This window comes from Euprymna scolopes, chromosome 45 (assembly GCF_053919585.1).
Source record: "Euprymna scolopes isolate OS-2025 chromosome 45, ASM5391958v1, whole genome shotgun sequence".
NCBI lineage: Eukaryota > Metazoa > Mollusca > Cephalopoda > Sepiida > Sepiolidae > Euprymna > Euprymna scolopes.
In genome coordinates, this window is record NC_136526.1 from 66166995 (window position 1) to 66193855 (window position 26861).

At 36.4% G+C, this 26861-nt stretch overlaps 2 protein-coding genes across 2 annotated transcripts in view; one reads left to right on the forward strand and one right to left on the reverse strand.

The window, feature by feature from the left end:
* LOC145269861 (uncharacterized) overlaps positions 1–26861 on the reverse strand; it is a 101500-nt gene that overhangs the window by 24279 nt on the left and 50360 nt on the right. The gene's annotated exons all lie outside the window — the stretch shown is intronic.
* LOC145269862 (uncharacterized) lies at positions 11303–19677 on the forward strand. Its single transcript, XM_080125592.1, has 2 exons — positions 11303–11427; positions 14577–19677. Exon 2 carries the CDS (start codon positions 14621–14623, stop codon positions 15671–15673), a length of 1053 nt encoding a protein of 350 aa, XP_079981718.1. The 5' UTR covers positions 11303–11427; positions 14577–14620; the 3' UTR covers positions 15674–19677.

The window sequence follows — 26861 nt, forward strand, 5'->3', positions numbered from 1 at the left end:
ATAATCGTTTGGCAGATCCTATTGGCGCCCTAACAACCAAGAACAAAAAGACCATACTTGGGAACATTAAAATCCTTGCAGTTCGCCAAGAGAACATCATGGTTGCTCGTCTCCAACTTCAACAGACTCGCCAGGACCATGATGAGCCTGTGAGGATGTACGCCGCCCGCCTCCACAGACAGGCCAGCGTTTGTAACTTCAAGAAGACATGCATATGTGCCCTGGAGGTCGATTTCAGCGACATCATGATCCGGGACACCCTCATTCATGGACTGGAAGACGAGGACATCCTTGGCCAGGGAAAACAGCACGTGAGCCTAGAGGACATCCTACAATTTGTCGAGGCCAAAGAGAGCGGCAAGCGCTCTGCAAGCCACTTATCCGAGCCTCCAGAGCAAAAGGAACACCCAGCAGATACCACTGTCATGCCTCTCAACCCTGACCCAGCATTTGTTCAGCCAGCCCCCGTGACTACGGAGAAACCAGCGGTCGATCACAAACAGAAGATCCCTATGGCCCTTTGGGATCTGATGCCACACAACGCCCCCGGCCTACAGAAGCGCCCAGTGTCTCTGCTTGATCCAGACACCGCACAGGAGCCAGTGGACGCGTTGCCTCTACGTCAGTTAACCCGCCTCTCCTGCACACCTGGCTGACTGAGAGTAGTCTGAAAACAGACTTTAAATCGTTAAATCTATTTTATGTATGAAGACATTTTATTAAGTTCTCATGCTCAGATAGACCATTCGCATTGAGCTTAAGTGATTACCTGGAAATCTTACAACATTCATGCTCGTCTTTATGGCTTAAAGACTGGGGGGGGGGGCATACCTGATGTTGTTCTTCTATTTTATGTATTTCCAGGTGCTGTAATCATTGGTCCAATAAAGAACATTGACTAAAGAGTTGAAGTTGATCTACTAACCATCAAAGCCACGAGGGGAGAGGAAGTGATAAGTGGCTTAAGTTAACGTTAATAAAGTGAAATTGACAGGTGCGAGAAAGTTAAGTCGCGTGATGTTTGACCTAGTTTTGCGCTGCAAGCTAGTTTCTGTTTCTCCTGCCCCATCATTCACTTTTTTTATACTGAAAAGTGTAACGAAAAATATCTCGAAAATAGCGCGTAAAAGTCGGGCAAATTAAAGATAGCCACGACCTCCGTTCTTAAGTCGTAGATATTATGATTTAGATAGCATATAAAAAGTTTTAAGAAAGAGTGAGCCAACTGAGAAGCCCGACGAAATAAGCCTTTGGCAGACATACACAAAAATGCACACACACACACACATTTTCGCTTACATATATAGAAGATGGCCTAATTTTCCTACCTAGCAAAAGTGGACGAGTTTTCCGTGGACGAGTTTTCTGGGCACCAATTTTTCCATACAAGATTATATCATATTTTTTTGTTAAGACTTCTCAGTGAATGTGCAGTATAACAGGTTTTCAAATAATTGGGCCACACGCATATTAACTTATTCAAGCATGGCCTACATAAATAGAAGGCCATTCCACTAAAGTCACGTAACCTGCTGACCTTGCCGAATAAAGTACCATGGTCACGGTTAGTCGATAGACAACTATTACGAAGATTATTTTAATATGGGCACATTTTAAAATTAAGAAATACACTTAAAAACAAAAAAACTTCATTACGATATATTCCACACAAAAATGCTCCCTGAGCTTGTTTTACAAGTATTTTAATGGTTAATGCTCCAACGAACTACAAGCCGTTGTACCCCCTTGACGTAAATACCCCCGACAAACCCAACAAGCAGCAAAATCCCACCCTAAACAGTAGAGATCCCCCAATGCGAGAAAGCCTTCTACTCTAAAAGTTTCTTCCCTAGGACTTCTAGACTTTGTAATTCCCTTCCGGGTTCTGGCTTCTCTGACTGTACTGACATACAGAAGTGCAAGTGTAATTTAAACAGACATCTTGCTGCTCAATTCCCTAGATAGTGTTCCTATAAATTATGTCCGGGGTAGTAGCCCCCTACATCAAAGTGTTTGGGACGAACATGCAAAAAAAAAAAGAAAAGAAAAACGCAAAATAATTCTTTATCTTTCTGTAAAATAAATACAGCCACATTTGAACCAGTTTCATAAATCCCTCGGAAATTTCTTTGAGAAGTAAAACAGAAAATAACGATCGATGTACCTTATTGTGTGACGTCACTAGTTTATGTGACTTTAATGGAAGGGACTCTTATTTATGCAAGCTGTGATCGAATAGGTTAATATACATGATCGCCAAAAATTGAATATAGGTGATAATTTTTTTTTCTTTTTTTTTTTTTTTTGCTCTGTGTGTGTGTGTGTTTAATATTATTAAATTAACAATTTTGAGTTAAAATCTGTTTAGCATTACGCATGTAATCTAAAAGAAAACACGTTTGATATGTAAAAAAAAAAAAAAAAAAATGCTACAAGAATCGAGATTTTTAACAAAAAGGAACCGGAAGTAGTTTATTTAGTCTATGGCGGCATGGCTTTTTTTTTTTTAATTTTTTTTTTTTCATTTTTATATAATTAGTCGCCGTCCATTCACTAGGTTATGTGACTTTAATGGAACAGCGTTCTGTTGGCATTCTTGCACTCTTGCATTGAAGTCTCGGCAAAGTTCGACAACTCTAGAAGGGTCACATCATTATTTTACACCGTCAAATCACGAATATTACGAATTATTAGTTTTAAAATAAAAATTATTAAAGTTTTGAAATAAAAAAAAATATGCTATTAATATTAAAATATTTTAATAGTGGAAGTAAGCACTTGATTAAGTAAAGTAAACGAACAAAATATACATTTTTATATATTTATAACTATTTATTTAACGGAAAAATGAAACAATTTTTAGAAAGTTGTAACAGAAAAACGAACAAAATAAAATCTGAAGTAATGAACCACGTAACAAAATGTAAATTTATATAAAATAAAACTTTGAAAATTAAACATTTCTTAAAAAGTATATTGTTTTCTTATGCTTTTAATAATTTGTGGAAATTCTGTTCTGGGGAAGAAACTACTGAAGTAGACGGCTCTCTTACATCTAGGGATCTCTACTGTGAAGGGGTGGGATTTAGCTGCTTGTCAGGTTTGTTGAGGATATTTACGTCAAGGGGTACAAGTGCTTGCAGTTCGTCAGAGCATTCACCGTTAAAGTACTTGTGAAACAAGCAGAGGGATGCTACATTTCGTTGATGGGACAGAGGCTGAAGCTTAAATGACAGTTCAGAACCTATCAGGTTGGCGACTCTCTTTTGAATCTTGTCTAGGAGCGAGAGACTAGTAGCAGATGCACGAGCCCAAATATGACAATAATACTCCATACATGAGCGAATGGTGGCCTTATAGAAGTACAGGATATTTTCGGGCGTTAGTAGCTTTCTAGCACGGTAGAGAGAACCTACCTTCTTTGCAGCGGTCCTGGCAATGCTCTCAATGTAATTGTTCCAACTCATGTTTCCTGTGAACGTTAGGCCGAGGAGTTTAAAAGATGTACTTTCAGATAAAGTAGGACTGACCTGAGTCACCCCTAAAAGGCAAGAAATAGGACAAAAATAATACCATTCCTCAAAAATAATAGTTTCTTAGCCTTTCTCTTTCTTTCTTTGTTGCTTAACAACTAGAGGGGTCAGGTCGAAAAGTAGGTCGTGACTAAGTCAGCTGCCAACTTTTTTTTTATTTTTTTTTTTTTATTACATTTTCACCCCAAACAAGGCAAATTGCCACTTTGGTGTAGGGGGCTACTATCAGGGGCAACAACTACTGGGGTACTATGTAGGGATTTGGGCAGCAAGGTGTCGGTTCACGTTACACTTGAACTTCTGCACGTCAGTACTGTTGGGGAAGCAGGGACCTGGAATGGAATTCCAGAGTCTTGCGGTTCTGGGGAAGAAACTATTGAAGTAAAAAGATCTTTTACATCTAGGGACCTCTACAGTGTGGGGTGGGATCTAGTAGCCTGTCGGGTTTGTCGAGGGTGCTCGCGTCGTGGGGGCACAAGTGATTGCAGTTCATCAGAGCATTCACCACTAAAATACTTGTAGAAAAGGCAGAGGGATGCAACATTTCGTCGATGGGACAGAGGCTGAAGCTTAGATGCCAGTTCAGGGCCTATCAGATTTGCGACTCTCTTTTGAACCTTGTCAAGGAGCGAGAGACTAGTAGCAGATGCACCAGCCCAGATGTGGCAGTAATACTCCATACATGGGCGAATGGTGGCCTTATAGAGGTACAGGATACTTTCGGGTGTTAGTAGTTTTCTAGCACGGTAGAGAGAGCCTACCTTTCTTGCAGCGGCCCTGGCAATGCCTTCAATGTAATTGTTCCAACTCATGTTTCCTGTGAACGTTAGGCCAAGGAGTTTGAAAGATGGACTCTCAGATAAAGAGTCGTTGGCCATTGCTATTGGTGGTAGAGAGGGTTTCTTGTAATTATTGAATGAAACTAGTTTAGTCTTGGCAGCATTGAACGCGACCAACCACTTTTGTCCCCATTCCACTACAGATTGGAGGTCTTCCTCTAGTGTTTCTGCCATTTCTTTAGAAATGTGTTCATTCGTCTTCCTGTCGTGTCTGCCATAGAGTGTAGTGTCATCAGCATATATACCCATCTCAGAGGCAATGTTGTCGGGGAGGTCATTTATGAATATCAGGAACAATAGAGGTCCAAGGATAGAACCCTGGGGCACTCCCGCATTTATATCATATTGTTTAGATGTGCGACCGTCGAGGACTACCTGGATTTTTCTCTTATCTAAGAAGGATTTAATTATGTTAAGTATTCTACCAGTGATACCGTATGATCTGATTTTACTGAGGAGACCCTCATGCCATACCCTGTCAAAAGCCTTAGATATATCTAGAGCTAGAGCTTGCCAGTTAAGACATTTCCTCACCTCTCTCTCCTACTCCTATACTGTTTCTTTCTCTCTTTCTTTCTCCTTAACCAAGCCCCAGCCAGCATGACAGGCAAGTAGCCAGTACACATTTAGCGGTTTATCAGGAATTTGTTTATGTTGGACTTGAAGACATCCAAGTTGTAGTCAAGTGGGAAACAGGCAAACGGAAGAAAGTTCCACAGGCATGCACTTCTAAGAAAGAAGCTTTGTTCATGGAATCTACGTTTTGATTTAGGCACAGATAAAGAGTGGGGAAAATTATTGAGAGTGGTTTCAGCTAGACAGGTGTTTTTCATGAAAGATTTGCGAGGTGGGGACCAGAGATTGGAGCTTGGCAACAGACTTGATGTATGTGTTCCATTTCAGGTCAGGAGTAAAGGTCAATCCCAGAAGCTTGTCAAAACATGGAGACTCCCCAAGATGAGAGCCATCCATTTCAATTGATGCCAAATGGGGATCAGAGCGTTGATGATGTAAAGATAGGAGTTTGGTTTTGGATGCATTAAAAGTAACCAGCCATGTCTTCCCCCACTGTACCACGCGCTAAGATCAGAGGAGAGAAAATCAGAGAGAACTTTGTCATTTACGACCTTTTACTCCCGCATTTGTATCATATTGCTTAGATGTACGACCATCGAGGACAACCTGGATTTTTCTCTTATCTAAGAAGGATTTAATTATGTTAAGTATTCTACCAGTGATACCGCATGATCTAATTTTCCTGAGGAGACCCTCATGCCATACCCTGTCAAAAGCATTAGATATATCTAGAGTTACCGCTCTACCCTCCCTTGCTTTGTCCAGTGAATTGTATATACGTTCAGAGATTACAGTTAGGATGTCTTATGTGCAACAGGCTTGCCTAAATCTGTATTGTTCGTTGGTCAGAAGTTTAGCATCTGTAAGGCGATGAACTAGAGCTTGGTTAATTATGGATTCAAATATTTTGGCGAAAAGTGGGAGGAGGCTAATGGGGCGATAATTTACTGGGTCAGTTCTTTCGCCAGAATTCTTGAAAACTGGCAACACAGAAGCAGTTTTCCAGTAGGCAGGAAAGCAAGATTCATTAAGGCATTTGTTTTAAAGTTTGGAGAGAACTTGAGCTACTTCAGCAGAGCACTTTTTTAATAGCACAGCCGGGATGAGATCAGGTCCACATGTTTTTGAAGTGTCAAGATTTTTTATGATATCATATACCTGGGAAGAGGTGATTTTCAGATCGTCTAGTATAGCATCTGTCCGCAAAGGAAAGTCTGGGGGGGATGGTTAGCAGGGTTCAGTGTGGAGTTGGAGGCAAACTGACTGGCAAGCATGTTAGCCTTCTCAGTTGCTGAGCAAACAACCTCAAGATTGTTGGATAGCGGGGGAATTATTGATTTCCCATTATTTACTACACTGTTGTAGATTTTCCAGAAGTCACGGGTTCCTAATTTCTGTGCTTCTATGCGTTTTTTGGTGGTTTCAGTAAATTCTCTCTTAGCTGTCTCTATTTCTTTCTTACAGTTATTTCTGGCTTCTATAAACTTCTGTCTGTTTGAACTGGACTTATGTCAGTTGAATCTGTGGTACACATGCTGCCTTTGTGTAATGGCAGTTGCATAAGTAGAAGTAAACCATTTGGGAGAGTGGGACTTGCTATAAAACTTCCGCGTGGGAACATGTGCTTCAATTGCCATTTTGAACCATTCAGTGGTCTCATTTGCGCACTGTTCAGCAGGAAGTGAAAAGATATTTTGCCATGAGGCGTCTCTCATGGCTTCTCCATCAGCCTTCTTATAATATCTCATTGTTTTGAGGAATGGCTCTTCAGTTTTGGCTCTAGAGTTTAGGACGATTTCAACCATTACCACTGCATGATCGGCGTTCCCAAGTGGGCTGTGGGCATTTGTTATACAATCATCAGGAACTAGAAGTGATGCATGTTGTTCTCGCTGGTTTGGGAAACGGGTTGGAAACGTAACCATCTGTGATAGGGAATGAGATATATAGAAGTTATATGTTGTGCTACCATCTGCGTCTGTGTAAGTAGAAAATCCAAGCCAGTTGCTGTGGTTGACATTGAAGTAACCAAATACATGCACTTGTGCACTAGTGTCAAGGGAACGTGTTGTATCTATGCTGTCAGAGACTTTGTTTATAGGGTACAGTCCTGGGTCGAGGGAGAGTGATAGAGAAAATTAAAGTAGCTAATGTTTCTCTAGTCAAGAGGAGGGTGTTTGAATATAGACTCCAAACCCATGCATATGTCTATCAGAGTCCTTACGGTAGAGTGGGAGAAATCCGGGCATGTTAAAGTAGTTAGAGGGGATGGAGGAATGTAGGTTACTCTCACTTAGTGCTAAGATATTTGGGGTGTTTGACCAGCTTTGGATGTAATTGGAGAATTCAACATTCCTAAAGAAATTATATCATTTTTATTATTATTAAATTGTTAGGTGGAAACACAGAATAGTTACAAAACACCCTCCCTCCCCATGTTAAGAACGGCTTTCAAAATAATAACGTTATTATTTCAGCACGGTAATAAAAGTGCATAAGTACCAAAAAAATGTAAAGACAGAACTGGAAAATAGAATGAAATAATTGTTTTTTGGGTTTTTTTTGTTTTTGTTTTTGTTTTTTGCAACAAATTCCTCAAATTTTGGAAATTATTGAAAACGAAAAACGAAACTATGTTGGTAATGTGATATGTTGAAAAGTTTGTTTGCCTCGTACTTGCAGGAAATCAAGTGGAGGGAGAGACAGAGTGGGGCTAAATAAAATTGGTGAAATGTTATCTGTATAGCACTGCCCGGGTGTTTCGAGGTGTGTGTGGGAGCATGCAGGCAGGCTGTAACCCATACCGTGAAGGAGGAAAAGAATGTGAAAAAAAAAATGTAATGTCTTTGCTGTTACTCCCATTGCCAAACTGAAAGTGGCGAAGGTTTAAATTAAGGCTAGTCAATCGAAAAGATCCCCTCTTTTGATTGACTAGCCTTAATTTAAACCTTCGCCACTTCCAGTTTGGCAATGGGCGTAACAGCAAAGACGTTATATTTTTTTTCACATTCTTTTCCTCCTCTTTTTTCTTTAAAAAATATCAGCGAAAAAAGCAACCTTTCTCTGTAGAAAAGTGCCCAGTTGAGGGTGAAGGAATTAATGTTTTGGGCCAATTTTTTATATTGGTCGTCCAAGACATCAAGCTTCAAAGTGATACTAATCTCATGAAAATCCGTTGCCTCTGTCGAAAGTTTTAGGCAGAAATAAATACATACATACATACATACATACATACATACATTCATACATACATACATACATACATACATACATTCATTTAAACAGAAAGGTGAGATTTATATTATAGATTATTGTCATTATTAATTTTTTAAAAAAAAGCGATTTGATTTAGGAATCTTAAGTAAGACAACCCCTTGTGTTTGTGACCTCATGGTGACTGAGAAATCGAGCTAAGATTAGCATAAACAAACCAAAGGTACAGTGACAAAGATGACCAAAGACGCCCCCCCCCTGACTTCCCACTTTTTTTATTGGCCTTGTGCCTAATTTTGTTTTGTTAAACTTTTGTTTTGCAAAATCTAATTTATAAAACTCATTATGTCTGTCTGTTTGCCCCTATATTTTCAAACTCTATCTCTTCTGAAACTAAAAGTCGCAGAGTGGTGCTAGGGGCCTCAAATGATTGCATTTTGTATGGACCATTCTTTTATGGGTCTTTAGCTAAAATATCTTTTGAGAGGTCAAGAAATGGGTAAAATTGAAAATATCGTTGTACGTTTTGTACATTCATCTTAGTTTATTTTTAATCGGTTCATATGCGTGTCATGTTGGTACAGTGGTAACGTCACCAGCTGTAAATACTACAGTTTTGATTTCGGTTTTGTTTCTAGCTGATGGTACCCCAAATACTTTTTTTTTTTTTACTTTTGAAATCACGACTCTATAATAATATATATGAAATCTGGACAAATTAAAATATCATATTTAAGCGTATTTTACGACCGGGCAAAATCGCCCCCCCCCCCAACGCCAGTAAAATATATAAATCCAAATATTTGGAAGTGGAAATATCTGATTTCTTTTCGTACCTTCTGGAAAGGTTTAGAAACTTTAAAAAGTTTATCGCAAGGATCATGGCAATGTTTGCCACCACATATTTGTGTGAACAGTAATTTTCGTTCATGAACTAAAAAAGAGAGTCTCATTTTAACATTTGAAAAACTTTATTTGTTATCTTTGTTAGTAGCATGTACAAGATAGAAACGAGTTGGTAGCTGGAAGTGTTCTTGTTTGTAAAAATGGATGTAATATTATGCCGGTTTGTTGAAGGAGAGAATTGTTTAGTTTACATGTGTTTGTGGCCAGTAGTCGTTAGGACGAAGGTGGGTGATTAAAAGAAAAAGAAAGAGCCAAGTGTGTTTACATGTTGTAGTGGGCACTAGGAGTGTGTGTTAGTGTATCGACGAGACCAGTTGTGTAGCATGATAAAGAAAGTTCATGTGAGTACCGCACGTGGAAATAAGTGTTTAAAGGCTACCATGTTGGCTTGTTGTACTCATGTTAGCCTGGGGCCCAAGGCCAAGGTGAATGTCTGCCGCCAGCAAAAGCTAGGAAGAAAGAGAGAGAAGAGTTGCCAATTTTGATTTTTATGTAGATAATGCAACAATGAAATGTCTTGAGGAATATGCCGGAATGCCAAAAAAAAAAAAAAAAAAAAAATCAAATATACAAGCGATCCTTTATGACCTATGTGAAAGCTCCTTGTGCGCCAATAATAATAATAATAATAATAATAATAATAATCTAAGAATATGATACATTCCGTCAGTTAAAATATCTGTTGGAAAATGTTTCGTCAGCGACGCCAAATCATCTATCACCATCTAGAAAACAGGGGAGATAATGCAACAATTAAATGTCTTGAGGAATATGCCGGAATGCAAAAGAAGAAAAAAAAGGGGGGGGGAATCAAATATACAATAAATAAATGCTTCCATAACCAATAAAAGTTATTTTACTACCTGCCTAGCTTTTTTTTTTTTTCAGTAGTTTTAAATGCTCTTTATTTCATCACAAATATTCTCTTTTTACGAGTTGGTAGCCAACAAGATGGCTGCTGACATGCTTCTTCATTGTTTCTTATGTCGACACCCATGTTGTAGGCTACTAACTCGTAAAAAGAGTTAACATTTTACATGAAATATAGAGAAAACACACAAAAAATGGGCCAGGTAGATTTAAAAAACAAAACAAAAAACATTTATTGACTATGGAAACATTTGTTTGTTATGCATTTGATTTTTTTACAAACCCTCTTTTCGTTTATTGGCTTAACTATAGAAACCACATGCTATAAGGGCTGATTTTTATATCGATAATTCGAATTGAATTGTCTTCCTCTTATTTACTGAACAAGCCGATCAAAATTTTAGGTCTCGTTTCGTCATAAAAATTGATTTTCTTAGTTAAAATAAAGAATTACGTGATTAATTTACGTGATATTTGGAATATGATATCTTCCTTCCGTGACGAGTACATACATACATCATAAACAATTTCCTGTATTTTTTTAAGTGTAAGGTACTTGTACAGTTTAATAAAGTCATTAAAAAATGAAAATATCGAAAAAAGGTTATATTGTACGTATCCATTTTGAACTGAAGTTAAAAATCTCCGAAAAAAATTTTCACTTAATTTGATCGAGTAGTTTTTTTTTTTTTTTTTTTTTTTTTTTACAGCGGAAAAAAAAACACGTTTTTATGAGAGCGCGTTGAAGGCAGTCATCTTGGATTTTTTTCTTAATTTTTGTTTGGAATTTTAGAAACGCCACGGGAGATAACTCCAGTTAAAGCGCTGGCACTCCCTCCCCATCTTTAATACTAGCTTTTCTTCATAAAAATCGAACCTTTTGCTCGGTATCATAACAAATTGTTTTTTCGCTGTAAAATAAAAACTACTTGACGAAATTAAGTGAATTTTTGTTTCGGAGAACTTCATTCCATAACGGATACGTACAATTTAAACGTTTTTCGATATTTTCATTTTTTAATGCCTTGATTAAACTGTACAAGTGCCAAGTGTAATTCTAAACAAGCACCTGATTATCACCGAATAAACTTATTATTTTAGTCATGCAAAAGAGAATGTCCTAAAAGATACGTGTTGTGTTTAAGAATGTTCGAATTAAATCAAAGCAGAAATAAATAGTGGTTGTGACCCAACGGGTCACGTATACGTCTGTCTGTCTGTCTAGTCTTACGAGATGATCTTTATTTTCTATTTTTCATTTAAAATAATAAAATATTTAAATATAAAATAAAAATGATAATTTGAGCGTTAATCTTCAAAGAGATCGATATTTTAATTGAATAATTCTTTTTTACTTTTCCCTTTTAGAATTTTCTGCGAGGCTGTCATATTTTTGGTCGCCATCTTGAAAACTCTTCTTTTCCAAATCGTCTTCGCAAAATAGTTTTTTTTTTAAGCAATTAATTCGTGTGAAATAATTTTGGATAAAAGTAAGTATAATGGGTGCTTATTTAGATTTACACTTATTTAAAAAAAAAATAATAATAATAATCCTAATGATGTACGTACTCGTCATGGAACGAAAAAGTCATATTCCAATAATCACGTAAATTGCTCAAGTAGTTTATTTTTTAAACTAAGAAAATAAAAATTTACGATTTTTTTACCGATTTTGGGCTTTCTTCAAGCAAAGTCTCCTGACGCTTGCTGCGGGTTTGTCAGATTAATCGGTTTAAACTGAATAATTCCTTCTATATTCATTATTATAATCATTAAACTTTTTCATCAGAAATAAACTATTTGCTTTGTAAAGCAATTTATTGAAATTAAAACTAATACATATACTTTGACTTTCTGGGTTTGTTTTACAGTCCACAGAGATTCGAAAAAGTGACCAAAAAAACAAAGCCGTACTTGTACAGTTTAATCAAGACATTCAAAAATGAAAATATCGAAAAAAAAAAAAAAAAAAAAAAGGTTATATTGTACGTATCAGTTTTGGACTGAAGATCTCCGGAAAAAAAATTCATTTAATTTGATCAAGTAGTTTTTATTTTACAGCAGAAATACACATTTTATGAGAGTGTGGTGAAGTCAGCCATTATGAAATTTGTTGAACACGCCACGGGGAGATAACTCCAGTTAAAGCGCCGACACTCCCTCCCCATCTTTATTACTAGCTTTTCTTGCTAAAAATCGAACCTTTTGCTCGGTATCATAACAAATTGTTTTTTTTACTGTAAAATAAAAATTACTTGATGAAATTAAGTTAATTTTTTTCTGAGAACTTCATTCCATAACGAATACGTACAATATAACCTTTTTTCGATATTTTCATTTTTTAATGTCTTGATTAAACTGTACAAGTGCCAAAAACAAATATAATCTATAATATAAATCTCACTTGTGTGTTTCAATGTATTTATGTTTGTATGTATTCCTTAAACTTTTGACAGAGATGACGGATTTTCACAGGATCAGTTTTGTATTAGTGGGGAGAAGGTTTTGAAGCTCGACCCTTCGGACGACAAATATCGAAAAATTGGTTAAAAACATTCATTCCTTTACCTTCAACTGGACACTTTTCTACAAGGAGGGGTCGCTTTTTCACCGATATTTTCAAAAGTCATCCCCTCTTTTCAATTGATTAGCCTTAATTCAAACCTTCACCACTTCCGGTTTGGTGATGGGCGCAACAGCAAAGACAACATTTTTTTTTTTTTTTTGCTCAACACACACCTCCAAACATACATCCATACATTTAAACAGACAGGTGAGATTTATATTATAGAAGATGGCTGAAAAAAATTGTATGTATCGCTGTGTCATAAAATTTGATTTTCTTAGTGAAAAAAGAAAACCCTACTTGATCAATTTACATGAATTTTGAGATATGACATCTTTTTTCCATGATGAGTATAAAAATAATATTTGTGTGCTCATAACCAGTCACTGCAACCGTATAGAGATGACCTTCTTCTGTCTTTTTTTTATTTGTTTATCCATTCTAATATTTCTTTAGTTTTTTTTTTAATTACATTTTCACCCCAAACAAGGCGCATTGCCACTTTGGTGTAGGGGGCTACTATCAGGGGCAGCAACTACTGGGGCACTATGTTGGGATTTGGGCAGCAAGATGTCGGTTCACGTTGCACTTGAACTTCTGCATGTCAGTACAGTTAGGGAAGCAGGAATCTGGAATGGAATTCCAGAGTCTAGCGGTTCTGGGGAAGAAACTACTGGAGTAGAAAGATCTTTTACATCTAGGGATCTCTACTGTGTGGGGGTGGGATTTAGCTGCCTGTCGGGTTTGTCGAGTGTGTCTACGTCATGGGGGCACAAGTGTCTGCAGTTCGTCAGAGCATTCACCATTAAAATACTTGTAGAACAGGCAGAGGGATGCAACGTTTCATCGATGGAACAGAGGCTGAAGCTTAGATGACAGTTCAGGGCCTATCAGATTGGCGACTCTTTTTTTAACCTTGTCTAGGAGCGAGAGACTAGTAGCAGATGCACCAGCCCAAATGTGACAACAATACTCCATACATGGGCGAATGGTGGCCTTATAGAGGTACAGGATACTTTCAGGTGTCAGTAGTTTTCTAGCACAGTAGAGAGAGCCTACCTTTTTCGCAGCAGCCCTGGCAATGTTTTCAATATAATTGTTCCAACTCATGTTTCCTATGAACGTTAGGCCAAGCAGTTTGAAAGATGTACTCTCAGACAGGGAGTCACTGGCCATTGCTATTGGTGGCAGAGAAAGTTTCTTGTAATTATTGAAGGAAACCAGTTTAGTCTTGGCAGCATTGAATGTGACCATCCATTTATGTCCCCATTCCACTACAGATTGGAGGTCATCCTCTAGTTTTTTTGCCATTTCTTTAGATATGTGTTCATTTGTTTTCCTGTCATGCCTGTTATAGAGTGTAGTGTCATCAGCAAATATACCCACCTCAGAGGCAGTTTTGTCGGGGAGGTCATTAATAAATATTAGGAACAATAGAGGTCCAAGGATAGACCCCTGAGACACTCCCGCATTTATATCACACTGTTTAGATGTACGACCATCGAGGACAACCTGGATTTTTCTCTTATCTAGTTTCAGGTAGTGATGGGACGATTCCAATATTTTTCCAGATTCCAATACAATTACCGATTTCAATTTTTTATAAATCTCAAAATATTTAATTATAATTGTTATTTTGGTCCAATTACCATAAAAACCCATGTTAAATGTGCAGATATTTTCTCCAATGTAAAAATACCCTTGTAAGGGATGATCTGCAGATTATAGTTTTTAGAATCACTACAAGCAGTGGAAGATTTCGTTTTAAACAAAATCAAATAAAAAAAAAACAATTAAAAGAATCATTTTTAGCATTGGAAAATAGGCAAAAATTTCCCAGATTCCAATACCCCGAAAAGTTCCAGTATTTTTTCTTGAATAGCATTGTTACACTTTGATGATCGGTGACGCTCGGTAAAAGCAAAGCCGAGCAGTTAATTAGTTACATTTAATTCAAATTCTACACAAGTATCTGTTATCAATATTATTGTGATAATATTATCATTATTTTATCAATATTATCGTTATTAATAATACACATTTTGTTAAATAAACTCTCTTATTTATTCACAGGATAAAGTAAAAGTGCAGCAAACTGTACTAAATTAAATCCATGGATGAAATATTTTCACGTAAATCTAGCAACAATGCAAAAGCAAGCCGAATCGAAAACTCACTCATGCGAAGTATGCAACGCAAAATTTTCGCGCAAAAATTATTTAAAGACGCACATGCGCAGTCATACCGGCGACAAGCCATATTCTTGCGCAACATGCAGCAAATCATTTTCACAAAGTTGTCATCTCAAAACACACATTAGATCGCACACAGGCGAGCGTCCATTTGCATGTGATGTGTGCAGTGCGGCCTTCACAACAAAAGCGAGCCTGAACCTGCACGGTCGAACGCATACTGGGGAGAAGCCTCACTCCTGCGAAGTGTGCGGCCTGGCATTTACAACGACATCGCTTTTGGAATCGCACATCCGGAGACATACAGGAGAAAAGCCATTTTCTTGCGAGGAGTGTGGCTCGTCGTTTATACGGAAAGCGCATCTAAAATTGCACATGCAGTCACATCCCGGGCAGAAGCAGTACGCCTGCGATATATGTGGCTCCTCGTTTACTATGATGTACATGCTGAAAATGCACGTGCGCAAACACACAGGTGAGAAACCATATTCTTGTGATCTCTGTGGCTCCTCTTTCCGAATGAAACCATATCTAAACGCGCACATGCGTCGACACAGCGGCGACCGTCCCTACTCGTGCAACGCATGCAACTCTAAATTCTCAAATTATTCAATCCTTAAGAAACACCTGCGTATCCACAGTGGAGAGAAGCCATACACATGCGGAGAATGTGGGTCGTCTTTTGCACGGAATGATTACTTAAAAATGCACCAGAAAATGCATACAGAGGAGCGTCCACATTCGTGTGCAGTTTGTGGTTCATCATTTCGGACGAAAGCAAATCTAAACGCGCATATGCACATGCATTCTGGAGAAAAACATTACTGTCAAGTTTGTGGATCCGAATTTTCGTATTATTCGACGTTAAAACGACACATGCAAACACATAGCGGAGAGAGACCGTATTCGTGTGAAATGTGTACGTCATCGTTTTCACGGAAAGAGACATTAAAAACACACATGAAAATACATGTTTGAAATCGAGAGGAACTTTACTTTTTTATTTTTAACATTTTTATTCTTTATTTAATTATTGGAATTCTCGGAGATGAGTAATTTGTATATTTTACTTATTTGCGGACTGTTATCCTCATCTTTATAGTTGTTTCACAGCATTTCGGCCAACTATTCCTCTGGCCTTTGTCAGGTAGTTCGAGGCCTGTGGCGCAATGGATAGTGATGTTGAATTTCTGCGGTATGGTTCCAGGTGAGCAGTGTCTGAAGATAGCGGTTTCAATCCTACCCAAAGCCACCTAGAGGCATAGTTGGCCAAAATGTGATGCGACTATAACAACTATGGAAGGCAGTAATTAATGAGGATACAGTTAAAGATTCAGCATTCCGTCGTGGTTAACCACCTGACGAAGGCCAGAGGAATAGTTGGCCGAAATGTTGTGAAGCAACAACAATAAAGATGAGGATAACAGTCTGCAAATAAAAAGATATTTTTATTCATATTTTAAAATTTGGCAGCAGAAAATTATAATTATGTCTGTTGTGTTTGGCTAAACTTCACAAACTACACGCAATATATCTAGATCACCAGATTTAATGTTACATTTAAAAAATGTCAAACTTTCTCAAACATGCCCTCTCCTTTTTAGTTTTTTTTCATTACCATGATGTCATTTTGCTCATGGTATTTGCGTATATCTGTCTGCATTATGTTATAATTCCAGTGCCAAGAAGTCCAGGATGACTGGAAACAATGCCGAGATAAACGGTGAGGGCATACAGCAACTGGTGTTCCATATTGATCTCCCAGTTTACAAAACTGCCCCGAACACCTATGAATGTAAAGATAACGACATGTCATCTACGTTTAGATTAAATACTGTAAATAAAGAACTAAAATGAAATAAATTTTCTTTGTTCTTGGTAGTTGTTTCAAAACTACCACTGATATTAAAACAGCTTAATTCATCTTCCAATTTCCAGTAAAAGAGTTTTCATAGAAAGAGATGTCAAAAACGTGAAAATACATGCTTGAAAGAAATTTTATTTTTTATTCATATTTTAAAATCTTCTATAACAAAGGACAATTATAATTATGTTTGTTGTGTGTCTGGATAAAGTTCACAAACATGATAAAAAAACCTCACTTCGTCAGATTCACTGAGACATTGAACTGATAATGTTTAAAAGATATTATGTTCAGATTAAATACCGTATTTAGCTAAGAAAGAATAAATAAAAATAAAAAATTAAATACCGTATTTAGCTAAGAAAGGATAAATAAATAAAAAATTAAATACCGTATTTAGCTAAGAAAGAATAAATACAAATTTCCTTTTCTATTAGCAGTTGCTTCAAAAATAAAACTGTTTCTTTCTTGCTGAGCTTCTTTTTTTTTTAATTCCATTTTCATCCCAAACAAAGCACAGTGCCACTTTGATGAAGGGGGCTACTATCGGGAACATAAGTTACAGGGATATTATATAAAGAGATGAGCAGCAAGATGTTTGTTCACATTACATTTCAATCTGCATGTCAGTACAGTTGGCAAAGCAGAATCCTGGAGGCGAGTTCCAAAGTCTATCAGTTCTGAGGAAGAAACTATCGGAGTAGAAGGCTTTCTTATGTCTAGGGATCTATATTGTGTAGGGGTGTGATTTACTGCTTGTCGGGTTTGTCGGGGGTATTTACGTCAAGAGGGTGCACAGGCTTGTAATTCATCAGAGCATCCACCATTAAAATACTTGTAAAACAGGCAGATGGATGCAACATTTTGTCGATAGGACAGAGGCTGAAGCTTAGATGACAGTTCAGGACCTATTTGGTTGGTGACTCTCTTTTGGACCTTGTCCAGGAGCGAGAGACTAGCAGCAGATGCACCAGCCCAAATGTGACAACAATATTCCATACATGGGCGAATGGTGGCCTTATAGAGGTACAGGATATTTTCAGGCATAAGTAACCTTCCAGCATGATAGAGAGAGCCTACCTTCTTCGTAGCAGCCCTAGCAATTCTCTCAATGTATCTGTTCCAACTCTTGTTCCCTGTGAACGTTAGGCCGGAGAGTTTAAAAGAAGTACTTTTAGGTAATGTATTTGGTCATTGCTATTGGTAGTAGAGAAGGTTTCTTGTGATTATTGAAGGAAACAAGTTTAGTCTTGGCAGCATTAAATGTGACCATCCATTTTTGCCCCCATTCCACTACGGATCTGAGGTCTTCCTCATGTTTCTGTCATTTACTTTTGTTTTCCCCTCGTGTCTGTTATAGAGTGTGGTGTCATCAGCATAGATACTCATCTCAGAGACAATTTTATCAGGGAGGTCATTTATGAATATTAGGAATAATAAAGGTCTAAGGAAAGACCCTTGAGGTACTCCTGCATTTATATCATATTGTTTAGATGTACAACCGTCGAGGACAAACTTAAGAAGGATTTAATTATGTTAAGTATTTGTCCAGTAATACCCTATGATATGATTTGCACGAGAAGACCATCGTGCCGTACCCTGTCAAAAGTCTTAGATATATCGAGGGCTACTGCCCTGCTTTCCCCTGCTTTGTTCATTATGTATTATATACATGCAGAGATTACAGTTAGGATATCTGCAGTAGAACGGGCTTGCTAAAATCCATATTGTTGGTCGGACAGAAGTTTAGCAGCTGTAAGTTGATGGACTAGAACTTGGTTAAGTATGGGCTCAAATATTTTGGCGAAAAGAGGGAAGAGGCTAATAGAGTGATAATTTAATGAGTCCGTTCTTTCACCAGAATTCTTGAAAACTGGTACCATAAAAGCAGTTTTCCAACAGTCAGAAAAGCAAGATTCATTAAGGCATTTGTTGTAAAGTTTGGAGAGAACTGGAGCAACCTCACCGGAGCATTTTTTTAATAGCACAGGTGGGAGGAGATCAGGTCCACATGCTTTTGATGTGTCAAGGATTTTTTATGATATGCACCTGAGAAGAGGTGATTTTCAGATTATCTAGTGTGGCGTCTATCCACAAAGGAACGTCAGAGAGGAAGTGGTTTGCTGTGTCCAATGTGGAGTTTGAGGCAAACCGACTGGCAAGCATATTTGCTTTCTCAATTGCCATGCAAACAATCTTATGATTGTTGGATAGTGGGAGAATTGTTGATTGCCTATTATTTACTACACTGTTGTAGATGTTCCAAAAATCACGGATTCTAATTTCTGTGTTTTGATGCGTTTTCTGGTGGTTTTGGTACATTCTCTTTTAGCTGTCGCTATTTCTTTCTTACAATTAGTTCTAGCTTCTATAAACGTCTGTAGAAGTAAACCATTGAGAAGAGTGGGGCTTGCTTAATTTTTCTTATTTCCTTTATTTATACTGCCAGTAAGAAAATTGACTCCAAAGGTAGTGAGACAGTTGGGGCTAGAGGTAGAAGGAAAAGTCTTAAAAGTGAGTCCAACCAACCTGCTCAATAATAATATACAAGCTCAATAATAATATATAAGCTCAAAATAATATATAAGCTCAAAATAATATATAAGCTCAATAATAATATACAAGCTCAATAATAATATACAAGCTCAATAATAATATACAAGCTCAAAATAATATATAAGCTCAAAATAATATATAAGCTCAATAATAATATACAAGCTCAAAATAATTCCTGTTTAATGTCATAAATGCTCGTTCAAAAAAAGATTAACATCTTAGATGAATTTATTCTAAAAGTTCACATTCAAGTCATTGTGTTTTATCATTTACAAAATCATTTATTTCCAAAACACATGTCCCGCGGAAACTATGTAAAATGTGTTGGGTCATTTACATGAAATCTTTTAAAAAAGTATATCTTGTGTAGTTTCTGACTTTTAGCAAAATAACTAGGTAAATCGTAAGGTCAATTTATAATGCTGATTTTCAAAGAATTGAAACTTTATTCTTGTATTATTACATTATGATGATTAATTTCTTATTTAATCAATTGTTACTCTTATATTGTTTGGTTATTATATTATTATTAATTCCTTATTTAATAAACTTTATTCTTGTATTATTATTATTATTATAATTATTATTGTTGGATCATAAAGCGGATCATGTGTGATCGTCTAGTGGTCAGTCTATTAAATGATATGTTCATATGCCATTGTGTGTGTGGTACATGTATTTTTGGACATACCTTCATGCATCGTGGATGTTGGTCTACCTGGAATCATCTCGTGTCTTGGAGGGAGACTGGTATCTGTTCGATGAAGATTCAATCACTCCAAAACGATTAATTGGTTTTATAGTTTATTTCACTTTCCAGATGTCTCGCAGAAGGATGGAAAGTGAATCACTGTCTTGCGTGGTTTCTCTTGGTCTCATTTCTACACACGTCAGTTCCCCCCCCCCTCAGCAGTGAAGGGGAGGAGACGTCTGTGAAGCCATCCATCGCCTTCTAAGTCCAAAACAAATCTCCTCAATTCAGCTAACCTGATCACGTGACTCACACGCAATCCGATCAGCTGATCCTGATTGCGGTCAACGTGTCTATGATTTACACATCTCTCCCTCTTTCGATCCATTCTCTAACATAATTATTATTATTTCCTTATTTAATAAGCCTTATTCTTTTATTACTATTAATCTTATTATTATTATGATTATTATCATTACTATTATGATTATGATGATTATTATTATTATTACTATTATTATTATGTTTATTATTATTACTATTATGATTATTATTATTTTATCATTATTATTATTATGATTATTATCATTATTACTATTATTATTATTACTATTACTATTATTATTATTATTATTATCATTTCTATTATTATTATTATTACTACTACTGTTATTATTATTATTATGATTATAACTATGATTATTATTATTATGATTATTACTACTGTTATTATTATTATTATTATCATCACTACTGATTATTATTATGATTATTACTATATTATTATTATTACTATTATTATTATTATTATTATTATTACTATTATTACTATTGTTATTATGATTATTATTATTATTATTAATTGCTATTTCAGATGCTGAAATTATTTAAACTTTATTCCGTTATAGTGTAATGATCAACATTTTCAAATTTAATATACACAAAGGAAAATTATAATTATGTCTGTTGTGTACCTGACTAAAATTCATAGGCTACACAAGACAAACATCAGAGTCTCAACTGTTTATGTATCAAAATGGACAGTCTGAGCTAGAAATAGAAAAACGTTTGAAAACCAGTCTTTTCAATCATTCTTGTTCATTATCAGATTTGTCTGTTTAGATGCATGTATGTATGTATGTATGTATGTATGTATGTATGTATGTAGGTATGTATGCATGTATGTATGTAGGTATGTATGTATGTATGTATGTATGCATGCATGTATGTATGTATGTATGTATGTATGTATGCATGCATGTATGTATGTATGTATGTATGCATGCATGCATGCATGCATGCATGCATGTATGTATGTATGCATGTATGTATGTATGTATGTATGTATGTATGCATGTATGTATGTATGCATGTATGTATGTATGTATGTATGTATGTATGTATGCATGTATGTATGTATGTATGTATGCATGTATGTATGTATGTATGTATGTATGCATGTATGTATGTATGTATGTATGTATGTCTGCCTAAAACTTTTGACAGAGATGACGGATTTTCACGAGATCGGTATCATTTTAAAACTTGATCCTTCAGACAACAAATATAAAAAAATGGCTAAAAACATTAATTCCTTCACCCTCAACTGCGCACTTTTCTACAGGGAGGAGTCAGTTTTTCGCCGATATTTTTTAAAGTCATCCCCTCATTTCGATTGACTAGCCTTAATTCAAACATTTGTCACTTCCAGTTTGGTGATGGGTGCAACAACAAAGACGTCACGTTTTTTTTAGGGGGGGGTCACATTCTTTTCCTCCTTCGCGGTACGTGTTTGAGTCTGCTACGACTTTTTTTCTTTTTTGCTCAACACACGCCTTCAAACACCTGGGCAATGCCGGGCACCCAGGCTAGTTTTACACTAAGAAGCAAACATTTTCAAATCTGATCTACAAAGTAAAATTATTCTAATTGTGTTTGTGTGTTAAACTTCACAAATTATATAAGTTATACCTACAAATCTAACTCAGATTCAGTGTGACAATTTTTTAAAAATATTGTAATTAAGACAAAATGTGAATAAAACAAATTGCTTTTGTTATTCTTATTTGATAGTTGTTCCAAAAACAACACTGAAATTAAAGCAGCAGTCAACCTTTTTTTTGTCCTTAATTTTCTTCCTATTTCTTTGCATTTATATTAAACAAAGAAAAAGTAAAGAGAAGATTCAAACATAAACACACATAAAAATACATGTTTTAAAGAAACATTTCAGCTGATGTGATCTCTGTTGGATATTTGGTAGGTGACCCTTTAAAGAAAATCATTCAATGGGTTGCCCATGCACAAATTAATTCCATTTGAGGAATGCAAGGCTTTCCACCATTGTCTGTTGAAATGCATAATTTGACCAGAAATATGTGAGAGAAATATCGGTCAAAGAAACAGAACAATAGACAATGGGAAATATTAAACATTCTAAAATGAAAGAATGTTTATATAAATCGAGAACAGAAAATGAACACAGCAGAGAGTTGGTCACAGAATGAGGACAAGCTGCTGAAACATCCACACCACACCCCTACCACGCACCTTCACATATTAAAATCAGAAATGTTGGTATTGGGAATAAACAAAATATTTTATAACCCAGCCGTGTGTTTTTTTTTTTTATTTTGCTGCCAAGTGTATATATCATAGATAGTGACAAAAGTTAATTTTAGAAATTATATAGACTGAAAAGCACATTGGATGACCAGCATAACGCTGCGGAAACAAACCAACAAAAATAAAAAAGGAAAGAAATAAAAATTTGACTCGGCATACACATGCTTTTTAAAAGTCTCTATCCTCGCCACCTTATGCTTTCTCTCCCTCATTATACATCCATCTTCCTTAGCATGCAACTGGCTTTTCTTCTCGACCACGTGGTGTATTTTTCTCTCCTTTTCTTGTGATGCAAGCTGGCACACGTTAAAATTATTTGATCATCATATGTAAAAATACAATTTACAACAAAAATATTTTATTTGCTGTAAATGAACAACATTTTCAAACCTGGTACACAAAGGAAAATTATAATTATGTCTGTTGATTGATTAAACTTTACAAACTTCTTTTTCTCTTCCCTGCAATTTCTTTCCCACAGAAGAGATAGCACAAGCCTGTCTCTGCTCTATCATTATTTTCATGGCAAGTGCTCATCTGAGCTCTGATCTATGGTTCAAAGTTTCATAAAAAACACTTGACTAGCTATAACCACTATCAACAATTTCCCCTACTCTCTAGCTTTGCCTTAATCTAGAAGCAGATTCCATGAACAAAGCTTCTTTCCTGTGGAACACTGTTCCACTGGCTTGCTTCCCAGTTGAATAGAACATGGTAGCCTTCAAATTCAATGTAAACAAGTTCTTGTTGATTCGTCCCCATAAATAATCACATTCTACCCAATTTACACATTAACGATTACTACACTACCACCTAACATTCATTAACGCTTATCCTTGAGTGGCCTTCGGGCCTTGATAAGTGGTGACTCCCAAGTAACAAACAAAAAACTACACAAAATAAAAACCTGACATTGAATTGATTATATTTAAAATATGAGAATAAAGAAGTTTCCTTTCTTATTTCTATTGATAATATATATTTGAGAGAAACTCTATTCAATTATTTATTCGATGAGCAATAATTTTAAATCTGCGATCCAGAGGGAAACTCTGTTGTATAAAACGTGCGTTTTAAGGCTTATCAATGCAGGAATTATTCAGTTGTTGAAATAGATAAATAAATAAATGGTGAGAGTTGACATACATTTGTTACCTCTTGAAAATGGGGTTTGCTCCCCCAAAATATTTGAGGAATATACCAGCTATAGTCAGGTAAATAAATATGTATTGGGAACTATTGGACCCTTTTAATTATTTATCATTATTTATTTATCTATTCCAATGACTGAATAATTCCTGCATTGATAAGCCTTCAAACACACCTTTTCAGCCGATAAACAGTGCTTCAAGCAAACTACGACATATGTTTGTTGTGTTTCTGGTTCAACTTCACGAACTACATTCCCAGCCAACGGACACACAGACAGAAGAATTTACTCTTAAGCTAAACTAGATTATCACCCTTTAACTCTGGTAACACATACCTCGCCACAAGAGGGCAACGCAGCTATGTTACTTCCTGTTTTATAGATTTCTTTTTTTTTTTGCTGGACTCTCGACAAGTCAAGACGTGGCGATAACACACTCTGGTTGGCATGGCCAGCCAACCAGCTTTCCTGACCTACCCGTCGTCAAACTCTCAGCAAATAATGCAAGTAACGTTATTCTCTCCTCAATGAAATCTAATCATCTCTATCTTTATTTCCTCTCCAAAAGCTTATATACTGTGGGAATTGAAATTCCCAGCCAACAGACACACAGACACAAAATGGTACTCTTAAGCTAAACTCGATTATCGCCCTTTAACTCTGGTAACCCCATGCCTTGACACCAGAGGGCAATTCAGATATCTCACTTCTTGTTTCATAGATTTTTTTCTCTTTTTCACTGGACTCTCGACAAGTCAAGATGTGACAATTATGTGCTCCAGTTAGCATGGTCAGCTAAGCAGCTTTCCTGGCCGGCGTCAGCCTCAGATAACACAAGTAACGTTACTCTCTTCTCAAAAACTCTTACCATCTCTGTCTGTATTTCCTCTCTTGTATATTTTTATGTAAATAAATCTACATTTATTTGTTATCATATATCGGTATGTTTCGTCTCTTCATTACGTGACCTTTGCTTCTCAATCACCTACCATTGACAACATGGAGGATTGGATCGTCGGTTTAAGATCAAAGTGTAGTATCTGTTCTTCAGATGCTGCACTTCTATTTCTTGTTCTCTTTCGGTGGAGGAGAAATCCTTCACGACTGAGACAATTTTTATTTTTGTACCTTTTCTCCACGTTAAAAAACGACCCTGGTGTCTAACTCTGTCCCGTGGGGAGGCATAGTAAATAGGTACATAAGCAGATCATTCTACGGTAGACCTCGATGTGATTTTTTTCAAGAATGGTGGCCTAACGGACACTTCTCATTAATGCTGAATGAAATTCTACGTTCATAAAAACATTTTAAAACGTTCTCACTGTCGCAAATGTTTAAGTTAAAGACAGGCTTAATTTTGCTAATATCAGAAGATTAAATCTGAACAGCATGTGAAGAACAAGGCTTTTCAGTCACATATTTATGCTGGAAAAATAAACATCCTTAAACATAATTCATGTAGTTTATTAGTTCTCTCACATAAAAGACGATGGCTAAAAGAATATTAAATTCATATATAAAATACTAGAGTGTCATGCCATAAAAATGCATGGCAAATTTTAATTAGAAGGGAAAGAAAAAGGTATGGTCTCATATGGATTTGGTGTCCAATAAGGGCAGAGTTAAACACAAGATCATTTTCTAATGCAGAAAAGTTCAACTCCTCAAAAAGGTGCACTCTAGAGCGGAAACAATATATCCTCTTTGATGCTACAGCCAGTTTAAACATGTTTTGCTAGTATATATATAATACATTCACACAGACACACACACACAATGTGACCAAATCACAAAACTTGTCATGATAGGATAATGATTAACCCAGGAACAGAGTGACTCTTTAACCTGCGATATATAATTGCTCTGCCTTAATATTTTATGCAGTTATCACACACTTATAATTCTCCCAGCAAAAATATGTGAGTGGAGTTGACTTATATTTATTAGCCTAGTCTCTTACAATACAAATCAGATTTGATATATAAGATCTTTGGTAATATCCAGTCTTGAATAATTAAATTTTAGAGAAATAGTAGATCACACTTAACTTAGTAATATTTGAGAAACACGCATAGACATATGTGTGTGTGTGTGTGTGTGTGTGTGTGTGTGTGTGTGTGTGTGTGTGCATTTTATTTCATGGTTCCCCGGCAGGGATGATCAAACATAGCCTCTCTTATAAACAAAAACAAAATAGTTCCAGATAACATTTAAATAACATAGTTAGCATAAATTTAATTTGAGTCAATAAACAAAATCTGATATTTGAAACGATTTTGTTCTTGCTTTTCAAGTTAGGTTGTGTTTGATCATCACTGCTGGGGAACCATAAAATAAAATACTGTTTCGTTTTTAAGCAAATAACTGATGATGCTTCTGGGTTGCACTTGCTTACACCACCGTATTTATATTTGCCCTCTATCACTCCCACAACAGCGGGGTTACTGTCTTTAAGAGTATATCTGAGAAAATTGACCTCATCCTGTCTGCTCATCCTTCGGCTAACATTCATATTTGCGGTGACTTCAATGTCCATAATGTGGAATGGCTGACCCACTCAAATAAGAAAGATGATGAGGGGAGGTTCTGTCATGATTTTGCCATTGCCTATGACCTCACTCAGATTGTTCACGAACCCACCTGTGTGCGCGATACTACTGGTCAGTATGCAAGCCTTCTAAACCTTTTTCTCACAACTTCACCTGAGCTATGTTCATGTTCCGTTCTATCTCCCCTGTGATCCTCCAACCACTCCGTCGTATCAGTTAAGATAAAAATGAAATGTAATAAGTCTTCAGATGTACCTCTCCACCGTACTGTATATCAATACTCTATGGCTGACTGGGACAGCTTCCATACATTCATATCTGATCTATCCCCTGCATTCCATGTTTAAAAAGGATGTGTCCTCTATAGTATCAGACCTGACCGAATGGTTAATTGTAGGCATAGACCGATTCATACCATCTAAAAATTCCAACAAAAACCTAACAACCAGCCATGGTTCTCCCCTGAATGTGCTGCTGCCATTGCGCACAGACACCACTTTTTCCATAGCTACCAACGTAACAGATGTACTGAGACTAAAGTTGCTTTCAGGACTGCCAGCAACCACTGTAAAAGAGTAATAAAAAATACAAGAGAGCTATATGCTCAGTCTGTTAAATCCAAAGTAGCTGAGCAGCCTTGGTTCCCACCAGTTTTGGCAAATAGCAAACAGGATCCTGAACAGAAGCATACGTTCTATCCCAACCATTATCAATGGACCTGAGGTCATCTT

Coding starts and splice junctions, on each gene's coding strand:
- LOC145269862 (XM_080125592.1), top strand. CDS start 14,621: ATGAAATATTTTCACGTAAATCTAGCAACAATGCAAAAGCAAGCCGAA.